Source organism: Pungitius pungitius, chromosome 9 (assembly GCF_949316345.1).
Source record: "Pungitius pungitius chromosome 9, fPunPun2.1, whole genome shotgun sequence".
Taxonomy (NCBI): Eukaryota; Metazoa; Chordata; class Actinopteri; order Perciformes; family Gasterosteidae; genus Pungitius; species Pungitius pungitius.
Window position 1 is genome coordinate 8,320,502 of NC_084908.1, and position 23,392 is coordinate 8,343,893.

At 43.3% G+C, this 23,392-nt stretch overlaps 1 protein-coding gene across 6 annotated transcripts in view; it reads left to right on the forward strand.

Moving 5' to 3' along the window:
• Positions 1-23,392, forward strand: part of wdr17 (WD repeat domain 17) — a 54,523-nt gene that overhangs the window by 11,651 nt on the left and 19,480 nt on the right. For all 6 annotated transcript variants that reach the window (XR_009956890.1, XR_009956891.1, XM_037472750.2 and 3 more), the window contains exons 13-22: positions 592-756; positions 1,367-1,482; positions 7,206-7,292; positions 8,542-8,691; positions 8,775-8,905; positions 10,486-10,611; positions 19,209-19,364; positions 19,959-20,023; positions 22,445-22,577; positions 22,771-22,859. Coding sequence is in view for 4 of the 6 variants with exons in the window: in XM_037472750.2 (XP_037328647.1) it covers positions 592-756; positions 1,367-1,482; positions 7,206-7,292; positions 8,542-8,691; positions 8,775-8,905; positions 10,486-10,611; positions 19,209-19,364; positions 19,959-20,023; positions 22,445-22,577; positions 22,771-22,859 (1,218 nt within the window). In the remaining 2 variants the exon portion in view is untranslated. The remainder of the gene's footprint in view (positions 1-591; positions 757-1,366; positions 1,483-7,205; positions 7,293-8,541; positions 8,692-8,774; positions 8,906-10,485; positions 10,612-19,208; positions 19,365-19,958; positions 20,024-22,444; positions 22,578-22,770; positions 22,860-23,392) is intronic.

Below are 23,392 nucleotides of genomic sequence, written 5' to 3' on the forward strand. Positions count from 1 at the left end.
AAAATCATATGAAGTAACTACATCTTTAACTTTAAATGTGTCTGCCAAGATTATTTAGGTTTATAGCCTATTTAGTTCGTCAAAAGCACCTGCTCATAATAGATCTTAAAAGATCTTAATACATTTTAATTACCAAGGCCTCGGGATTGTTCTGTCAAAATTTAAAGCTGCTCTGACAAAGTCCCAGGGAGGGACTATTGATTTCAGAGCATGGTCCCAAGGGACTTTTTTTGTCCCTCTGTTGTACATTTTATTCCAAAATGTCATACATGGAGGTCAAACAGGCCGCTGGGCTGCTTTGTTGAAAACTGACAGGGTGCGCTTTGGAGGCATACCACTTACGAACCAAAGATCTTTACTGTCATCACGTAGAACACATGACAAAATAACTTTTGTGAAGAAATTTCAAGGGGGCGAAAGTGTCAAATTTGATAATATCAAAATTTTCCATGTTTCTGATACACACGCCATATTTGCGGGAGTTTTTGAATATAGGAAAGGCCTCAGGCCTCAGGCCATTGAAGTGAACAATAATCTTTTGGAAAACAATTAATAGTGTTATGACGTCTGGTCTCCCCTTTTCTCTTCTAGAGATATGATAGCAACAGGCTGTGAGGATAAAAATGTTCGTGTGTACTACTTGGCCACCAGCTCCGATCAGCCACTGAAGGTTTTCACTGGGCACTTAGCGAAAGTATTTCATGTCCGCTGGTCTCCACTTAGAGAGGGAATACTCTGCTCTGGATCGGATGATGGGTGAGTGCAGACACCATTGCTAATAAACATATTCAACAGACATATTTGTGGATGAAATAGACATTTCATCGGGGATATGTGCTTCTCTGCAAATTACATGGTACAAAGACAAGAAAGAGTAAGCAAATATGAAAAGAATAATGCATACATAACACACATGAGTAAATATGTAGACTGCAAAATGTAGATATGTATTGAAAGGAAAATATGTCATTTGTGTCCTTTTTGAAACGCTAAATCAGTGGTCCCCAACCCCCGGGCCCTGGACCGTTACTGGTCTGCGGAATATACTGTGTGTTAATATAAGACCATTGCCATTCCGTGATTGTGTCATCCACAAACAGCCAAATCTGACCGTCGTTTTTAAACTATTGACTTTTCTTTTACAGGGACTTAATTTAAACAGCAAACTTTTTTTATTATTCCAGAAGTATATTAGTTGCTGAACAGACCTTTTTCTGTTGGTAAACACAGTTTTAGGATTGATCTTTTATAACTCAAAATCACTATTTTTCTGCATTTTATATGGAAAAAACAGGCAGTAGGCCTTTAAGTAATCATTTGAAATGAATGCAAAAATAAACCTCAGTCTGTGTCTCTGTCTGCGCAGCACTGTTCGTATATGGGACTACACACAGGATGCGTGTATCAATGTGTTGAGTGGTCATGCAGCTCCTGTCAGAGGCTTGATGTGGAACACAGAGGTTCCTTACCTCCTCATTTCAGGTAAAATACTATTTTTGATTTTCTAGTTGCCAAGAGAAAGTGACATGTGGGTGATGGAGGGTTTGAGGTTTATACTTGGAGTGCAAATAGAGAATTGTGCACAGGTAAGCAGGAAGCGAGTAGCTCTTCTGTCAAGAAACCTCTTGGTAAGATTTTTGTCACCATTAACAGAGGAAATCAAAGCAGGGTACAGGTCTGAAATTCTTCAATAGAGCTAACATTGTTTATTCACCACTCTAACAAGTAGTAAGCAACAAGTAGTTGATTAATAAAAATGATTTATTAGTTTTTAAGTGATGGTAAAAAAAACATTGCTATTTAGTATCTTCCAGTAGCAATTACAGTCCATCCATCCATCCATCTTCAACTGTTTATAGTAGGGTCACGGGGGCAACAGCTCCAACAGGGGACCCCAAACTTCCCTTTGCTGGGCCACATCTACCAGCTCTGACTGGGGGATCCCAAGGCGTTCCTAGGCCAGTGCAGAGATATAATCTCTCCACCTAGTCCTGGGTCTTCCCCAGGGACCTCTTCCCAGCTGGAAGAAGGGAGGCGTCCAGGGGGCATCCTTACCAGATGCCTAAACCACCTCCACTGGTCCCTTTCAACGCAAAGGAGCAGCGGCTTTACTCCAAGCTCCTCGCGAATGGCTGAGCTTCTCACCAATCTTTAAGGGAGATGCCAGCCACTCTCCTGAGGAAACCCATTTCGGCCGCTTGTAGCCATGACCTAGTTCTTTCGGTCATGACTAGGGTTGGGTATCGAGAATCGAGAATCGGTTGGAATCGGAACTAGCTTTGCGATTTACCCGGTATCGTTCAAAAGTTTAAAATTCGATTCCTAGTTTCGATTCTCAGTCCGCCGGCGCCGACCGGAAATAGAAACCGCTGAACACCAACGAAGAAGCGTCTACCGGAAGTGTTGGCGTAACAGCGCGATCGAACATGTATAGCGTGCGTCGGCGGTCCAAAGTGTGGTTACACTTCTCGAAACAAACCGAAAACTCTGCAAAAAACTCCCGGTTGTTGTGAATTTGTGACGCATCAGACCAGTGCGCGCGGGTGCCGGGAGGTCATGTTAAAATGAGCAGTGAGGCTGGCGTTGCAAAAAAAAAAAAAAGTATGTGCTAGCACTCCCCGCGTCGACCGCCAGCAGCCCCTCGTCAGCGAAAGTGTCCCTGATTTGAGGTTGGGAGAGTTCCCCCCCTTCCGTGTGCCCCGTGTTTGACGCGCTGCCTCTTCCTCTGATTCCAAGGGTTCGTCCATCAGTGGGAGCAAGGTAACCTTTAAGTACCTGCAGTATCATACACTCACGTGTAAATGTGTTTTTGTGAGGTTTCAAAAATAAAGCTCTCTGGAGGAAAGTGTACCCCTGTTAAAATATATTCATAATTTATAATGTTTATACAATATTCAAGTTCATAGTTTGAAATTTATATTGTAGTTGAAAACAATAGTAGTTAGAAATTCATAGTAAAGTTAATAAAAAGTTCATAGAATTAACATTGATGGAGAAGGTCAGACTATTTCCTTCAGAAAGACCCTTGGTTAGCTAGCTCATTTAAAATATCTTAAACTTAAACTTTTTTGACCCTGCCTCTTAAAAGAACCGGAATCGAAACCAGGAATCGGAATCGGAATCGCTCACATTCAAACGATACCCAACCCTAGTCATGACCCATCCTTCATGACCATAGGTAAGGGTAGGAATGAAGATTGACCGGTGGATCGAGAGCTTTGCCTTTCGGCTCAGCTCTCTTTTTGTCACAACGGTGCAGTAAAGCGAGTGCAATACCGCTCTTCTGCTCTGATTATCCGGCCAAGCTCACACTCCATCTTCCCCTCATTCATGAACAAGATCCAGGTACAGGTACTTAAACTACTTCACTTGGGGTAAGGACACATTCCCTACCCGGAGTAGGCAATCCATTGGTTTCCCGCTGAGAACCATGGCCTCAGATTTGGAGGTGCTAATCCTCATCCCAACCGCTTCACACTCGGCTGCGAACGCCTCCAGTGAGAGTTGGAGGCCGCACAGCTCTCGCTTTGGGCGTACAGTGATTGGATGGCCCCAAGTAAGGACCCCCTCACCCCGTACTCCCACAGCACCTCCCACATTTTCTCTCAGGGGACCCAATCATACGCCTTCTCCGGGTCCACAAAACACATGTAGACTGGATGAGCATACTCCCCCCAGTTACATTACAGTAATTACAGTAATGTCAGCATATACATGATTCATCTGCAATAGTGTTTTTCAGAGTTCAGCTACTATGGTATGAGTTAAGACGCTTACTATGTTACCCCTCTTTCTGAAACTGAAAAAATTCTCTCTCATCCAAGGGTTAACTATCGTCTCTTGGTTACGTATGTAACCTTCGTTCCCTGATGGGAACGAGGCGCTGCGTAAAAACGCTGTGGGAACGCCGCTGTGGGAACACCTCTGCGTGACCGCGTCATGAAGCACGTGTCAAATCTAACCAATGGCGAGCTGGCGGGGGACGCCGGGACCAGGGCGCTATAAAGGGACCCGAAGGGCAGGACCATTCATCTCTGAAAGGCCGAATCGAGTGCCACGGGCAGGCCGGGAGTATGGCAGAACGTTTACGCAGCGTCTCGTTCCCTTCAGGGAACGAAGGTTACATACGTAACCGAGAGACGTTCCCTCTCAGGGAACTCGTGCTGCGTAAAAACGCTGTGGGAACCCAATACCCACTCACCATATGAGCAAGTGACCGCGGTGTGAAGTTTTTAAGACGCACATTCAGACGAGAGCACCTGTGCTCAAGGCGAGGGTAAAGGTCCGCGACAGGAGGGCTTCTGCAGCCGCCATACCCCAGGTAGAATGGGCCCGGACAGCCAAAGTGCGGGCTGGCCGGCCGATTCATACGCAAGTGTGATGGCCTTAACCACCAACTTGCTGCGGCTCTGTTATTACGCCTGGTCCGACGTCAGGAACTGGGGAACAGGGTGCCACAAAGGAAGAGAGATGCCTAGACAGCAGACGGGGATAAACCTGTGGGAAATGCAGCAGGAACTCCAGTACTGAACCGACCGGGCAGTTAGCTGGGTCCGCAGTCGTTCCCACACCAAGTGGGACCATTTACCGGTATACGCCCTCCTAGTGGTGGGGGCTCTGGAGTGGAAGGTGGTCTCCAAGACCTCAGTCGGGAGACCGGACCTTAAAGTTTGGGAACCGCTGGTCTACAATTACAAAGTGAAATAAAATGTGAATAGTTATTTCGCGAAATAGAGAATTCTCCGAGTTCCTAAGTCAAAGGCGACTTATCAAAGCTGCTGCCGGAAAAATCGAACTGTTCTTCTCCCGGTTTGATGAATTGAAGAGGTTGTCCTCTTGGTGTATTTGAATGTCATTGGCTCCTTCAATGTATCTCCTCTTGGTTCAGCCTTTTCACATCCAGGTGTGAACTGCCACGTGTGACTCCCTCTCTGGCCCTTCTCTCCCTCACATTCCAATGCATTCTATGTAAAAACATTTTGGCTTTTTATGCCTCAAAGAGTGAATATAACATATACATAGTTTGTCTTCATCTTATAACTAGTACACTTCAATTACAACACAACATATAAGATCACAGTACTTATTGGTTTATCACAGTTTATCTGGTGCAATACTTTGCCTCATTTGGCTGTCTTGCATCCAATTGATTAACTAATACCTGACAGGAGAAAAAACTCCTACAAAAACCCTCTCAGGGGAAAGATAGGAGAAATCCATAAAGGACGGCCATTAGCTTCCGTCCCCAGGTTTTAACATTACATCATGACAGGATGTTAATGTGTACAGTATTTATATGATTTACATGACTATAAATTGTTATTGCCTATAATACATTCACTTCATTTAACATACAAATGTAATATCTACTATCTAACATCACACAAACTATAATTCTACACTAAACATTGATATATGTAACATACTTCTCACCGCTAGGGGTGCACTTCTACTTAAATTCCTAACACCGCTAAAATCAACCAGTCGTCTAAGTAGTTCAAAATACGGATGCCCTGGGGACGCAATGGCGCCAGAGCAGCATCCACGCATTTGGTGAACGTACAGAGTGCGAGGGCTAGGCCGAAAGGAAGGACCTTGTATTGGTAAGCTTTATCCCCAAAAGCGAACCTCAGGAACTTCCTGTGTCGAGGGAGGATGGGAATATGGAAGTAAGCGTCCTGGAGATCTACCGTAACAAACCAGTCCTCGGACCTGATCTGTGCCTCGATCTGTTTGAGAGTGAGGTTGACGGAGATCCAGTATCGGACGCAAACCCCCAACCTTTTTTGGAACGATGAAGTAACGGCTATAATAGCCTGACTCTCTGTCTGGGGGGAGAACTCGTTCTACGGCTCCCTTCTGCAGCAGGGTCTGTACTTCTTGTTCCAACGCCCTGTAACAGCGTACTGGCAGGGAAGCGCTGGTGTAGTAGAGCCGGAACCCTCCTCAGAGGGGGCGAACGGCGAGGCCAGCCGTGTGCCTCAGCTCACAAACTGCCTCCGGAGTTGGCTCCGTCCCCTCGGCCACGTCGGCCAGCAGCTCTGCCTGATACGCCTGGATAAGCACCATCGTGTGCAGGCAGGAAGCCGTTTGCCGTGCCGCCGAGTAAGCCTTGCCCACCAGAGCCGAGGTAGTCCTCAAAGGCTTGGTGGGCAGCACCGGTGTGTCCTCAGTGACACAACCGCGGGGGAAACATGGCCCGCCAGGGCCCCCTCCGTGGCCGGCATACTCACGTACCCATGTCGCTTAGCCTCAGCTAAAGACGAGTACAATGCCGTACACGGGTTGTACACGCGGGAGGACACCGGCCTTCTCCAGGACGCCGACACCTCAGTGCGGACGTCTGGAAAGAACGGAAAGCGCCGGCGCGGAGGAACTCTGCGGGAAGGTAAAAACCGCTCCTGCAGCTTACCGGAAGCAGTAGGCTGCTGTTTACCCGCCGGCCAGCTGATATGGAACCTGTCAGCGGCTCGGGTGAGGACCTCCAGCAGTTCTTTGGCGGCAGCGGGGGAATGAGTCGCCTCGGCGTCAGCCTCCGCTACCTCTACACTCACCACGTCCAGCTCCTCGGAGCCGTAAGAACGTGAGAGCGGCGTCTCGTCCGGGGTGGAGGAAGCCGCGGAGCGTGCCTCCGACGCCGGAAACGAGAGCCTGGGTCCCGCGGTGAAGGGCCGGGAAAAGGCCTCAGCCGTCCCGGAATCCTCCGCGAGATCCATTTGTGATCCCCATGAAGACATCCGGCGCTCTGCCTCGGCACGAGCTGGACCGGAGCCGCGGGGAGCACGCCTCATCGAGCCGTCCGTTAGAAATCCCAGGCACACATTTCATATTAGAAGCTGCTTAAAGGTATTGTAAACAGGTTATAGTTACCTCTCCAATATCTATTGATATTGCTGTAAAAATATCTGCTTCAAACCACTGGATTTATCATAGTTAATAACACTACATTTCACAGGATCAAATTTGAACACATCATGATAACGTTATCACTCATCATCAGTCATTATTACTGAACAGATCCTGAACGGCATTTTTGACATTCCATAAAAATTGGCTTGTTGTAAAGTTGCATTCTCCTAATGTTGATGCATGGCAGAGTTGCATTCAAATTACTGGCAGTTTTACTGACATGTACACAATGTACAGCGATTGTAATTATAGTGATGGGACAGGTAGTCAAATTTGAATTGTAAATTTTTCCGTAGGTTCTTGGGATTATACAATCAGAGTGTGGGACACAAGAGATGGCACATGTCTAGACACAGTCTGCGACCACGGAGCTGATGTCTATGGTAAGACAGAACAACCTGTAGAAGGTGTCACGTATTTATGTGATTAATGAAGGTCCTGCACGTCAATCTGCATTTAACATATTGGTTTTAGAAAGACATGTTATATTCACGTTTGTTCAGTTTAGCTGCAGCAACACACTGATTACAATCATTTAGCAAAAAAATGTCATATTTAATTGTTTTTTTTGTGAACCGTCATACTTTACCGTAGAACAAGAAGACAGTTGGGGCTTTGTTGAGAAAAATGTACATTTTCCTACTTCCAATGGTTTTCCTTTAATCACTGTTGAATTTTTTGAAAAAATTGGGAAAGTTTCTGACATTTATAATGTTATGCTTATTGCACATCTTAGAGTGAATGATGTAATCACAGAGTGGGGTGGAGCTTCAGAATCTGGTAAAAATATTTCAATTTTTTCCGCCTTTCCACAATTTTCACTCTTTGTGGTCCATTTTTGGATACACAGTTAGGATGTTTTGTGCTGGTTCTAGACACGTGACTATGGAATCCATCACATTTTGCCAGAATTCCAAAAGAGCGAGAATCCAACTAATCCTTCCGGACTCATTGTAAATTTGGTGAGAAATTTCTCAAAAAAGCAGAGACTGTACAAGATTTTGAAACGTTTTCCAGAGTCTTTTTATGGCAGCACTGACATATAAATTTGCGTTCGCCAGAGTCTTGGGTCTCTCATGAAATCCTTTATTTTATTTTATTATTTTATGGTTTTGCTTTTACCGATTTGACAGGTAGTTTTGTTTCTCACTGTAATTGATAGGTCTGCATCTAAACCCCCAAAGCAGCACACAATTAGTGAAGTCACACTCTGCCAAGACACATGGGCTGTAGAGGTAATCTCTCAGCTAGTTGTGTCCTACCACTGGGTCCAGGCTCCCTGCTTGCACTTACCGCCATTCTTCTGTAAATAGCAGGAAGAAGAAACAGGAAATAAGTGGGCCTTGAAGAGTTTATTGTGTGGGATTACTTTTCCCACTCAAGCCCTGCGAGAACCTCCCTTTGGAACAGTTTTTGCTTCTCATTTCTTGAGGCATTATTACAGTAAATTTTGTCCCATGTCTGGCGCAACTAGTTGCTACAGTTCCATACAGGATGCAATGAATTGACACTTTGATGCATTTGCTTTGATTTGATGAATTTTGGTGTTACATGATTGTGAAAGGTTCTCCACCACTGTACTACCCCCACTTGTTCTGTTATAACATGCATCTCCAAACTGTGCATGTGTAGGTTTAACATGTCATCAGAGTCGTCCATTCACTCTGGCCAGCTGTAGCAGAGACAGTACAGTAAGGCTTTGGTCTCTCACACCCCTCATCTCTCCACTGCTGCTGAACATCCTCACAAACCAGCCTTGGGAAAGGATAATAGGAAACACAGGTAGAAACATTCTTCTGCTCCCTTAATTTTAATTGTGTACTTTTATACCTGGATATAACCACTTTGGTTGTGTGTGTCTGCAGACACAGCTATGGTTCCCGGGTCTCCTCCGCTGCTCTGTGGTAAAGTGTCTCGTGACATCAAGCAGGAGCTGGATAAATGTAGCTCTGACATCATGGCCAAGAAGCTCCGCTGGTTCTCTGAATGTTTTTCGGTAATTATATTCTGAATGCTTGGTTATCGTTGGATTATATCAGTGTGATACCTTCAGATCATTTGTCAGGTTGGTTCGCTGGTGCAGGCGGAACAGGAAGTAGGACCCAGGCGCAGGATTCTTACAGAGAGTGTTCTTTATTCAACACAACGGAAACAGGAACAGAGGCGTGCTCCAACGGACGGTTGACTAGACAATGACGCGACAAGGGCCAACAGGCACACGGGGCTTAAATACACAAGGGAGGTGCAGGTGATTGGACACAGGTGGGAACATTCAGGCAATCACAGGACAGGACAGGAAGTGAAGCTCACCCAGAGACACGAGAGACAAGAAACTACAAAATAAAACAGGAAGGAGGACCCAAACCGTGACATCATTATTCTGTTTTTTTTTTTTAATGTAAAAAAAAATATTAGATTTGAAAAATACATTATTAGTTACTATTATTAGTATTAGTTACTGATGGGCAGGTGCCATTTTGTGTGGTTGGCCCTGCCATCAGTGCATAAATGGGTGAAAAATGTCATGTCAGTGCTTTGAGTGGGCGGAAGATTAGAAAAGCGCTATACAAGTACAGTCCATTTACTATATTGTGTTTTAATGTAATTTGAAATGTGTTAAACTTAAGCACATGCAGATTTTGGTCATTTTTGGTCCAAATTTTAACTGTAAAGATGTAGACACATATTTTTTGATACCGTAAATATTACCAGACAAAATATCACAGATAGCACATCGTTTATTTATATAGACATTACTTGTCTATCAGTATTTATTTTTCAGACGACTTTTTACTTTTACTCCTAACGTTTTCGCGCAAATATCTGTACTTTCTACTTCTTACATTTAAAAAATCGCCTCGTTACTCCTATTTCATTTCGGAAGGTCTTCCGGCTTGTCACCGTTCAAAAACACACCAAAAAACTATCCGGATAAATCGCGCCGTCGGGATTGCGTGAATTTGATTGTGGTTGGATGAGAAGTGTACACATTTACCATTCAGACACCTTATTGGTTGATCAGCGATGGGCCTCACATGATGCAAATCAGAATGACGCTGGGTGCGTAAAGTGGTGAAGGATCTTTTTCAGGACGGCAGATCGGTGGTCGCGGTACAAGTTGATCTCAGTTGGTATTTAGCGACATGAACCCGCCTCCACCTCCTCATGCAAAGTCGATGTAACGTTAAATGAGTCTTCATGACCATGGTTCGGCCGTACATGTTTTTACAACTTTATTGATGATCTGGGCCAACACAGCGACCTGCAAGTAGCGCAGCGTCTTCAATAAAGTGACATATGTCTTAATGCGAGGCTTCAGAAATGAATACTATGGGATTTTGTATTTGTTCAATATTTTGATATCCGACCGCTCCCCATCATTATAAAAGCGATGCGCCGCCCCGAGGAGTAGTAAACCATGGGGAGACACTGTAGTCTAATCAATGGGAACGTGTGTCTGTTGTTGTAGCGTCGCCTGAATGCCGCCATGTTTCCATCATCCGGGAGGTCACGTGATGAATGTGAATACTTTTGACACCTCTGTTCTCAACATATTTGTGCATGCTCCTGTGTCAGACTCGTGGAGGCAGCAGCAATCTTTGGGATTTGGTGTCAGTGATTAATGGCCAGGACGACTCACTGCTACCACCCAGCTACAGTAAAGGAGTGATGCACAGGAAACACTTGCTCAAGTTCAAAACGGTGAGTAGCTCTGATTCCTAAGTCATTGTCAGTGTTAACAAGGTTTGTTTCTTGTTGTCCTACACTGAAATGTCACACCTTAAAGAGGGAGATGTGCGATGACCATGTCAGGTTCTCTATGATGCTGATTCGGAAACTGAGCACTGCTCTGCAACATTGTTGATTTCGTCTCTGGGTGTAGTGTGATCGTTGTTTAAAATCGAGCAGATGACGGTAAAGTAATGTGCAAACTTCAGAAAAACGTTTTCATCATGTTGCAGTTGTGGGTGTGTAGTGCACACCCACACACTGCACAACTGCAGTCCTCTGTTCCGGTACCATCGGCTCAGGAATCCCCCCTTAAAAAACTTCAACTGAAAAGACAAAGGAAGCAACATATAGGTCATCTTCCACCCAGGATGGAGAGAAGATGCAGTAGAGGTCATGTGTACAATGCCCAACCAGAGAGGAGAACACGCTGGATCACTGCTACACTACAGTAAGCAGGGCTTATCACACCGTCCCTTGTGGCCGGCGACCAATCCAGGGTGTACCCCGCGACCTTGAGTGCAGGATAAGAGGTTTGAGGATGGATGGATGGATGGATTATCGTGGAAGGAGTGAGTGAGAGAGGGGCTCGGTGTGTCCTAAGAAGTCCCCTGGCAGTCTAAGCCTAGAGCAGCTTAACTAGATGCCTTGTAGGGCAATATGGTGTAACAAGCTCTTTAAGATAAGACGGTGCCTCACCAGCAAGTGCCTTGTAGGTGAGGAGAAGTACCTTAATTTCTATTCTTGATTTAACAGGAAGCCAGTGCAGCGAAGTTAATACAGGTGTTATATGATCCTGAGGGCGATGGTGGTGCATGGAGTAGTGCAGTGCGCTGGGGGCCGCAAGGTTGGTGGTTTGGATTTCGGCTGCTCCATGTGCCATGTCGAAGTGTCCCTGAGCAAGATACCTTACCCCCAATGGCTCCCCAGGGAAAAATGTAATGCACGGGATATAATGCAATTTAAGTCGCTTTGGATAACAGCGTCAGCTAAATAACATGTAATGTAATGTAATCCCATTTCTGAGTTCTTGTTAATACACATGCTGCAGCATTCTGAATCAACTGGAGAGGTTTAAGCGATTTTCAAGAGCAGCCTGATAACAAAGAATTACAGTAATCCAGTCTAGAAGTAACAAATGCATGAACTAGTTTTTCTGCATCACTTTGAGACAGGAAGTTTCTGATTTCCGATATATTACCTAGATGAAAAATGGCAGTCCTTGAAGTCTTCTTTATATGAGTTGAAGGACATATTCTGGTCGAAGAGAACTCCAAGATTTCTGACGGTGCTGTTGGATACCAGAGCAATTCCATCCATAGAGACTGTATCACGTGACAGCTGACTTCGAAGGCGCTCTGGGCCTATCATGATTACTTACGTTTTTTCTGAGTTTAGCATCAGGAAGTTGCAGGTCATCCAAGTTTTGATGTCTCCAAGACAATCCTGAAGTCAAACAAGCTAGTTGGTGTCTTCTGGCTTGATCGATAGATAAGGTTGATAAGGTAGAAAGTTTATGCGGTGTTTTCTGATATCGTCGCCCAAAGGAAGCATACACAGGGTAAATAAAATCGGTCCAAGCACAGAACCTTGTGGGACTCCGTGACCAACATTGGTGGTCCTTGAGGATTCACCATTCACAAACACAAACTGGGATTGATCCGATAAATACGATTTCAACCAGCTGAGTGCAGTTCCTTTGATGCCGATCAAGTGTTCTAGTCTTTGCAGCAGGATACAGTGATCGATGGTGTCAAATGCGGCACTGAGATCCAGCAAGACAAGAAAAGAGACGAGTCCTTGGTCCGATGCAAGTAGAAGATCATTTGTAATTTTTACCAGTGCCGTTTCTGTGCTATGATGCACTTGAAATTCTGACTGGAAATCCTCGAACAAAGCATTGTTTTGAAGAAAGTCACATAATTGATTTGTGATTTCTCAAGGATCTTAGCGAGGAAGGGAAGATTAGAGATAGGTCTGTAGTTAGCCAACACCTCTGGAGCTAGAGTAGGTTTCTTAAGAAAAGGTTTAATTACAGCAACCTTGAAGGACTGTGGTACATGTCCTGTCAACAAAGACAGATTCATAATATTCAGTAAAGCTAATTAACGGAAAAACGTGTCGACAAGATGGTAGACAATAATACACAAGAGCCAAGTCGAGGGTGTGGTTAAAACAAAAGTTGGTTTATTTACACTGACAAAAACCAATTCATTCCAGCAAAGAGAAATGAAGTACCAAGGCTGTCGTTATAGACATCCACATGAATATTAAAATCACCCACTATAATTACCATGTCCGTTTTAAGGACCAAACAAGTTAAGAACAGTGAAAATTCACATAAAAATTCAGAATAAGGACCTGGCGCCCTGTACACTATTACAAAGACAACCGGCTGGATTATTTTCCAGGTTGGTTGGGAAATATTGAAAGTCAGGCTTTCAAATGAGTTATAATCCAGTTTAGATGTAAGGTTTATTAAAAGGCAGGAGTCATAAATAGCTGCCACTCCACCCCCTCGGCTTGTGCCTCGAGGGATATGAGTATTAACGTGACTTGGAGGAGTCGCTTCGTTTAAGCTGAAATATTCGATAGCCATGTTTCAGTAAGTCAAAATATATCAACACGGTGGTCAGATATTAGTTCACTTACTAAAACAGCTTTAGAGTACAGAGATCTAATATTCAAAAGTCAATTCTCCTAGTTTGTTGGACTGTTGTATTATTACTTTTACTTTGATTAAGTCATTAAATATAACCCCTCGGTTGTTTACCTTTGATTTAAATAACTGTGTTTGTGGGGCAGAGGTAATTATGCTATGGCTGAGTGACTGCTCGGATGGAAGCGCAGAGAAGTGTTTAAGACTGCGACTCTGCTTCCTGGTCTGAACTCTGGGTCACTCTGGGTCAAGTCCACTAAGAAACTGGGTCAGGTTCTTAGAAATGAGTAGAGCTCCATCCAAAGTTGGATGGATTCCGTCCCTCCTAATCAGACCAGGCCCTCCCCAAAACGTCTTCCAGTGATCAACGAAGCCCACATTATTTACTGGGCACCACCTTGACAACCAGCGGCGGAATGACGACATACGGCTATACATGTCGTTACTAAGTTTGGGAGGGGGCCAGAGAAAACTACGGTGTCCGACATTGTTTTAGCGTATGTACACACCGATTCCACGTTAACTTTTATGACTGGCGTAACCAGGAGTCATTACCGCTGACGTGAATTGCAATCTTACTGTATTTACATTTATCCTTAGCCAGCAGTTTAAGATAAGTCTCAATGTCGCCCGTTCTGGCCTCGGGTATACAAGTAACTATGGCAGTGACGTGCGGTGAGGTTGCTGGCAGGGGAGGCACTGACTCTTTCAAAGTCAGATCTACAAATTCAACAAAATAGCATAAATTCACCATTCAACTGGCTGCTTGCACATTGACTACTGGTTATGTTTCATATCCCGTAACGTGTATTCTTTTATAATACAGGTAGATGAAATCAAGCGTTCTGATTGGTTGATAGTGAGTCACGGGGTGTACTGAATTGAGCTATAATGTACCCGTTTCAGTGCGGTGATCAAATTTAAAATAAAAATGTATGTCAATCTCCTTGCTAATCATCAACCAATTTCTGTAGGCTGCTGGAATGCGATACACAAGTTTAGTGTCTACAACTTGTGTTGTGCAGAAAGGCAGCTGCTACTTATAATATCAAGGTATCACAAAAGCACTAAGGTTTGCCAACAACACCCTTATTAACCCATTATCTACGATAAAGTATAGCACCTCGTACATTATTGCCTAAATCTTTTATATATTTTTAAATATTATTAAACTAGGGCTGGTTATTAATTTGTGTCGTGTACAGCAGTGTTAACATGTTAAGTCTAGGGCTGTCAAATGATTAAAAATTTTAATCAAATTAATCAGAATTTTCAGTGGATTAATCATGATTAATCACACCTGAATCCTAACAATTTTTTCTTTCTGAAATGCATACTAAAGATAAATAACAGGACACAGATACATAATTATTATTATCATCATTATTATTTTTTACATAAATACATGTTATTTATTTGATTTTTTTTTAAATAATCAAAAAAATAATGCACAGATTATTATCAAATAATCAAAGCAATGTTATTTGATAAGTTACAGACTGATTTCCCTGCATGGCTCTAGAAGGGTATATAGAAGGACATATGCCTGCAGGTGGCAGTAATGTGTTGTAAAGGATGAAGTGCATTCCCTAGAAGAAGAGTCACTTTCCTGACCTGAATCATTTGTCACACTACGCATGCGTGAAATGCGTCAAAAAAATTGACGTAATTAACAACAAACAGCTAATTAACGCCGTTAACGCGCTATTTTTGACAGCCCTAGTTAAGTCCATTTGCCTTCTGGACAAACATCTCCATGACTGGTGTAAAAGTCGTCTTTATCTTCTTTTAGTTCCGTCTCTTTGTCTTATGAGACATTATTGCTCATTTTTGGTCGGTCCGATTCAAACTGTATGTTTTCAGTCTTAAAGGACTGCGGTGCACTTGACGTTCGCTAACGTTACTTGAAAGTTTTAGCTAGCATATGCTAACCAGTGTTGTGCCTGAACGCGTTCATTGAACGATAGTTCATGAACTCGTTCATATTTTGGGCGAACGTGAACTGAACGTACTGTATTAATGCCCGATGTTACTGTGAACTCGTTCATTCTGGTGTCTGTGAACGGCACGTTCTTTCAGGTTAACATCGTTCAATAGGGTGCCAGAATTCTTTAGAAAACACGTGAACGCACCTTAATAAGTAGCGGAAAAAAACACCCAATCTGGCAACACCAGCCTCCAGTGTCACACCGCGCATGCGTCATCAAAAAAAAAAGAAATGCATGGAGGCGACAGCTGCGTGTAGCAAAGAGGCGGTGTATAATAATTTAAATGAGTTTTATGAAGTTACTGACAAGGTCGGTGAAGATGGGAGGAATCTGACCTTTCTTGGCAAACATTTGCACCTTAATGATTACATTTACATTTTTTGGAACTGTGAACTTAGTTCAAAAATTTGAACTAAAGTTTGAACTATGAACTGAACTAGTTCATTTTAAAATTTGTGAACTAAATTTTGAACTAGTTCATGTAGAAAGTGAACTTTCCCAACACTGATGCTAACTATCCCATCTGTCCGTAAGACAGAAAAACAACAGCAGAACGAGTCTGTGTGCTCAACACGCCCCCTTCAGGAAGATGGAGGTACTGGCTCAGCCTCCAGCAGTGAAAAGCAGGAAGGGAGGCGCACAGTCCAGCTGCCCCCCTTACCGCGTTTTCACCAGAGGTGGGAACAAGTCACTGTTAGGCAAGTCACAAGCAAGTCTCAAGTCATTGCCCTCGAGTCCCGATTCAAGTCGAGTCAAAGACGAAGCAAGTCCCAAGTCGAGTCACAAGTCACAGCCAACAAGTCTCAAGTCGAGTCACAAGTCGTACCATTTTAGTTTCGAGTCATTTCGAGTCCTTTTATTATAGTGGGGACGGGGAACCCTAGGTGATGGTGCGCTGCCTCACAGACCTAGACTACGAAGGGAAGGGTAATGGTGGATCGACTGTGACTGTGTTATAGTACTGTAACGCTCACCCCAATGCTGCAGCGTAAATAAGGAGGCGATGACTGTCTTGCAACTCCGCTGCATTTATTTATATAAAACAACTCAACTTCGGTCACTGTTGGCCGTCACCATGCCGAACGAACACTTCCGCATACACGGCCCCCCAAAACTCGGGTTGTCTCGCGTAACTACAGCTGGTAACAGAGCATAACGTGAACACATGCAACATCTGCATAACTGATTAACTAATAACTTTAACTCAGCTCATTACACTACTTTAAAACGGACGTTGACATAATGTTGGCGAGGATTTCCATCGGAGTCTGAATCCGGGTTCAAAAATCCCGATTTTTGTAACCATGAACGAGCTGTCTCGTTGATACGGTCAAATGGACTGCAGTGATTGGATGTCGTGCAGGCAGCGCGCGCTCTCTGCATACAGGTGGCGCACATTTTTTTGACAGATGCAGATAAACAGAGCGGCGCGGTGGTGTGAAAATGTTTCCCCCAGTTTTCATGGGAAGTAGCAAGTCTTCTCGAGTCAAAAGGCTAGAGTCCAAGTCAAGTCACGAGTCATCGGTGTTCAAGTCCAAGTCGAGTTGCAAGTCTTTGTACGTTTTGTCGAGTCGAGTCTCAAGTCATCAAATTCATGACTCGAGTCTGACTCGAGTCCAAGTCACATGACTCGAGTCCACACCTCTGGTTTTCACTATGGCGTTATGTCAGATTAACAACACTAACATACGTGAAATACAGGACCCAGGCTATGGGGTGTGAGGACATGTGATAAAACTGTACAAACATTACATTGGAGACATATTGTGGCGTCACGAGAGGCTGGGTCCTGGAGGGACGCTACATCCCCAGAAGATGGCTGGGTCCTGGGACAGCTATGGCCCCATCTGCTGGTGGACCCGGGAACCCCACCCCTCCAGTCACGCACACCTGAGACGGATCAACACATAATGAACTGAAGGGTTTTTAAGAGTCAGAGAGGGAGTAGGGGGAGAGAAAGCTGAAAGAAAGGAGCAGCAGACTGGGCGCTGAAGAACGGACCAGACCACGACAAAACAGTAAGAGAGAAGAAGGGTGTTTCCCTGCCGGAGGGAACCGGTGTTTTAGTTTACCTCAAGGAGAGGGTCTACTTAAGTTTATCCCGGAGAACATTCATTTCTGTTAGAACCCCCTGAACAACAATAAAACATTATTTTTTGTTAATCGGTGTCCGAGCACTCCTTGAACTGTTCCGCAGAGAGCGGTGTGGCCTCCCGTGACGTCACAATATAGAGACAATAATTACACATGCTCAAATTGAGCAAAAACACAAGCCGCTCAAACGGGTTTATGGGGGGTTGCGCAATCCTTCTATTACAGACCAGTGGCACTATGGCCCATGGTTTCGATAACTTCACGTTCCTCGAAATGTAGCTACCTATCACCAGAGTTGGCTTCTCAGGGGCTGTGTCGCTGAGTGAGGAGAAGCGGTTTGTAACGTGAAGTGGTGGTTAACCGTGTGCTTCGACTTAGACTAATGCTTACTCCGGACAGTCACCCAGCCCCGGCCGCTCGGGGGTTGCCAGGGGGCGGTTAGCAGGCGAAAACCATACGTCTATGTGGTCCGCACCGACTACGGGAGATGGCTGGTTCAGCAGCGTGTTTCCACCGAGCAGTACAGTACGGTACGGGTCGGGTCTGTTAACCGTGATTTGGCGAGCGTTTCCACCGCAAACAGTACCCTTACTTGATAGGCGCGGTGTATTCCAGAAAGTAGTGCTAACGTCACTTGATCGGCGCGGTATTGGACGGAAAGTAGATTGACGTCATTCAATTGCGCGGAAACTGAAAGCTAACCGTAAACAACAATGGAGACATACAGCCGATCCTGTTCTTGCTTCTCGATATGTGGCTGTTAAAGTAAATGTTGCGCGGCGACATTGTTGTGAAGGTGTTGTAGTTTAAAAACGGCGCTTCGTGTGTTGTCTTTCCCCTTACGGCACGCGCAAATGACGACACTCTTTCAACCAATGAACGCTCTGCAGTGAGTCTAGCTCCTCCCTTTAGTACCAAACAACTGTGCCAGGTACCCCAACGGAAGGGTACCCAAAAAGTAGTACGGTACGGTGCGGATCTTTGGTACTTTTCTCAGTGGAGACACAAATAAAAGGGTACCGACCCGACCCGTACCGTACTGCTCGGTGGAAACGCACCACAGTGGTGCGTTTCCACCGAGCGGTACGTGAGCTTCCATGGTGCGGAGCCGTGCTTCTAACTCACTAAGGCAAGACACTTAACCCTAGCATTGCTCCTCTAGCTATGACTACAATGTATGGATGTTTAGTTTGAATGAAAAACATTCTCTCTCCCAACCCCCCCTCATCCAATTCCATTATTTAGAAATAAAAGCCTCAATGATTATCTGTACCTCAACCATAGGTACACCACAACTGCTCTTTCAAATACTAGTACAACTAGTACTTACTCTTTCTACGGCTAGTACTACTAGTACCACAATTACAACTATAACTAGTACTAAACCTTATATTACTACAAAAATACATGAATTCTCTGTTCTTTTCCTGTTTCTATTCTTTCAGCAATGTTTAAATTATTTTCAGCTTTTATTATTTCTGTATTTTTTCAAATTCATATAAGCTTCTCCCTTTTTTTATTTTTGCAATTCTTTCAAGTTAATTTCAGCTTTTCGCAGTTCTGTATTTTCAGCAATTTTTTAATTCATTTCAGCTTTTCCTATTTCTATTGTTTCAGAAAATGTTTACAAATAATTTCAGCTTTTTTCATTTCTGTATTTTAAGCAACTTTCTGAAATTAATTTCAGCTTTATGCATTCCAACGCATTTTCAGCAGGAAATGCATTTTCTAGTTTTTTTCTGTTCTAGTCATCAACGGTCCATTTAAGACAAAAAAGTATTTTCATCCTAATGTCAAATTTATCTTCCATTTGTTCTATTTGCTTTCAGTCTGAAGCCCAGGAGCTCACTATAGTCAAGATGTCTAAATTTGGAGGAGGTATCGGAGCTCCAAGTAAAGAGGAGAGGCTGATAGAAGCAGCTAACATCCATCTGAGACTTGGACAGATTCAACGATACTGTGAATTAATGGTGGAGCTGGGACAGGTATGGAATGAGTGTGGGTTGGCATGCAGGTGTATTAGTATTAGTATTTGTGCAATAACTTCAGTCTCAAACAAGCTAGATACTAGGGAGACTCGACTATTTCTATATTTAATATTTAACAGCATGTTCTTTAATCCCTGTCTAGCTTCTTTTTTCTTTTGTCAATAGAAATTCAAGTTTGTTGGTCTAAAAGCAAAATCATTAGCCAAGCGGTTTTACAGCTATTGTTAATTATATCTGTACCTCCATTTAATCTCTGCCATCACCAAATGCTTTGAAGAACCCGCAAGTGGAAACTGTAGGTCAAAGTTCAGAAGAGATGGCATGTAGCCATAAGCATTGAGGAAGTCCGAACAAGGGGAAAGTCAAAGTAGACAGACCACTGCAGGCAGCAGCTGCAGAGATAGAGAGGGATAGAGGAGTGACATTTTGGCATTATCAAGATATTCTGACAAACCAACAGGTTTGTTTCTTATATTTGGTCACAAATTCAGAAATGCCTCTAAATCTGTTGTGAGAAAAAAACGAAAATAAAAATATAGAAATAAATTATCTTGCCAATGTTGAGCTAATAGAAAGTGATTTATCTTGCAGTGGGAGAAAGCATTATCCGTGGCACCAGGAGTCTCCATGAAGTATTGGAAGAAACTCATGCAGAGGTAATGTAATTTCAGAAAGGAAAGACCGCATTGTCCCAGTGCGAGTGTTTTCAGTTTGAGCAGCAGGATGATTGTTAAAAATATGGTAAGCATCTTTGCTTACCATATTTTTAACAAACCAGCACGCACAATATGAGGAGGACCTCAAAACTGTCACACCTAGACACATGTCTAATATTATGGAGCCAAATCCAGGTCAAGACCAAAACTTTCAGGTTCACATTGGTTTTTAAAATAAACAAAACTTTTGACTTGGATTTGGTTCCATAAAATATCTGCTGTGATGAACGTCGGACGGTTTCCAGCCCCCGGCATTATTCATTTAAACTTCAGTAGATCCTGGGTAGTAGGGCTGTTATTTCTTTCTGAGTAATGTTTGGGGTTTTAGGTTTTTACTAGATGTTTTAATAGTCTAATTCTGTTAGAACCAAATTCCATCTAAATCTGCTATTTGTGTTCAAGATGATTTATCCACAGAAGTTTTTACTTGCGTGGCAATTCAAAATAAGCTATTTTTTCAGCTGCATTTGAAAAGAGAGAATTAAGATGATCAAAAAGATGCCCTTAAAACAATTTAGATAATGCATGATCATGTATAAATTCATCTAAACGTAAAGGCAACAGCAAATTTGTTAATAGCAAAAGACGTACAACTGTTTCTGGGACTGATCTGGACCCACATGAACTGAGACATCTAATCAGGAATGTTTGTTAAAGGGAACATTTGGTTGTTTGAAATAGGTTTGTATGAACTATTTATAGATATAGTCAGTGTATTATATACACTAGATTTGGCCCAAGGCTAGATGAACAGACCGTACTACTAAGCAAAGCAAAGTTCTCAAGTATATAGGGCCGATGGAGAATATAACTTAAAATGATACCGGTGTAAACTTTGGGATGAGATAGCATTGATAAGATTCACTTTCAGCTAGGTTCTTCATCAGAAAAAACTGTATGACAAAAAGATAAAGATTTGAAAATATGTCAAACATACATGTATACGTACAGGGTTCGAAATTACTTAGGGGGGTCCCCTAAAATGTAACTATAAAAAATACTGAAGACTACCTTGCTACACTATATACTGCAGGCAAAATTATATTGACATATTTTGAAGGTGGGATAATGGTTTTGGGATGTTTTTCATGGTTTAGGCTAGTCCCAGTATTGTAGTGGTGTCTGGAGAAGTGGATTGGCTATAATCAAACAGGTAACCCTCTAATTCTGGAGCAACAAAGTTACAGCACCTTATATAACCATGCACCTTCAAAGGGTTTGATGAAATACAACTGGCGTTTCTCATCCCTTATGTTAATGGTATTTGTAAAACAACTAGCCGCTGGATTAAATAATAATGATGTCTATAAAGACTGTTCCTGGCATCTAAATAAGGCACCGAAATCAGAGTTGCTATTCGGTCCGGTAGATAACGGCCCTTAAGACACCTGTACCGCGGAGAAAAACCTGTAAATCTCCATAGATCACTGCGTAGAGCAGTGGGCTCGTTGGCTTCAGGATGTTTTGACCCACGGGATTCGAATCCCGATCGTTCCGATCTTTTTTTAAATATATTTTCTTGAATAGGTGTTTTCATACGTGGTTGTGATGTAGTGCTCACTTATACAATCGTGAACGCTGCAATGGATTTGTGATGCGTTTTGTAGATTTTCAGCAATATGTTTGTGAATGTGCTGCTGTTAGCTGGTTGTTTGGCTTCATACACATACAGCAAGAAACAAACGCACTCTTCTAATCATTACGTTACACTGTGTATCTAAATTAGTTAATGCAACTTTTGATATAGGAACACCAACTCTAAATATTTTACTAGAATAAGCAATTATTATGGAGATATAAACATAATCGAAGCACTTACAGGATTTTCATTAGGTATTTCACTCTTTGTGAGGCTTCGTTTTTGCCGCGTTCAACAATAACCTACGTGTCTGTGCCATAGACCACAACAACAATCTGTGATGCTATTAGCTGCCCTGATTGCTGCCCAATCGCGCTAGGAAAAAAATTATTGTTATAAATATAAAACGTCACTTAAGACCTTTTCACAATCATTATTAATGTTAAAAATATTTGTCGGGGACCACCCAAAATCTAAAAATAAATTCTTATCGGGGTCCCTAATGACTTATAGGGGGTCCGGGACCCCCCCAGACCACCCTCATTTCGAACCCTGGTTATTATAGATATAGACAAAGCATTGACCATTATCTCATATAACTCCACTAAAACTTGTCCTTTCAGAAATCAAGTTGAAATAATTTTGTCACATATTATGAAATTCTTACACCTTGATTTTAACTAGGATTTTTCTTTTACTTATTTTAATTTTACCAATTGTAACGAAAATACAAAAAATGTGTAAACTGTGTAATGTGTTTATTTGAATATCCTATGTCACAGGAGAGCTGACCAGCTCATGGCTGAGGATAATGATGATGCTATCCCATACTGCATCGCTACAGGAGACATTAAAAACCTTATAAGTTTCTTCACCGGCCGTGGACAGCTGCTCGAAGCATTAATAATAGCACAGGTACACAAAAAGAGTGGATGACAGGAAGCAAGTTTTCTTTCGGGCTGGATGATGAGAAGTGGATCTTAAGTTTATTATTATAGTTGGGGTGGATAAATAAGTAAACACTGAGAGCTGAGAAAATACTTATAACTGTCATTTTGATTACAACAATACCCAATATTGAAGTTTAATTATTAATCCATATTTTTAGGGAGCATGTGAAGGAAACATTTGTGCACCTGAAAGCTTCCAAGTTAACCACACAACCAATGATGTGGATAACAGACTACAATACCACAGGTAAAGCAAACACACACACATGCTTAACTTGAAACTTCAACATTCAACCAAAATGAGTCGCCCGCCGCCCAAGTGGTACCCCAGATACCGTGCCGCCCTCCGGCCAACTGCACACTTCCCCGGGTTGGCGGTGAGCACGGCCTGCCTCAGGGATTCCAGCACCGCGCCCACCTGCCGCACATGCTCCGCCCAGGTGGTGCTGTGTATGATGACGTCATCCTGGTAGGCGACAGAATATGCAGCATGTGGTCCATGAGACCTTGGAACGTGGCCGGGGCCCCGAACAACCCAAAGGGAAGCATGGTGAATTGGTATAACCCAAACAGAGTGCAGAAAGCCGTCTTTTGCCCAATCGGTCTAGGAGTTTGCCGACGCGGGGCATCGGATTTGCATCGAAACGTGACACATTATTCACCCTGCGATGGTCCACACAGAACTGCACGGCGCCATCCTTCTTCTTGGGGCTGCACCAGGCACTGTTGGACTCCTCTATCCCATCTCCAGCATCGCCGGCAATTCTCTGAACAATTTTT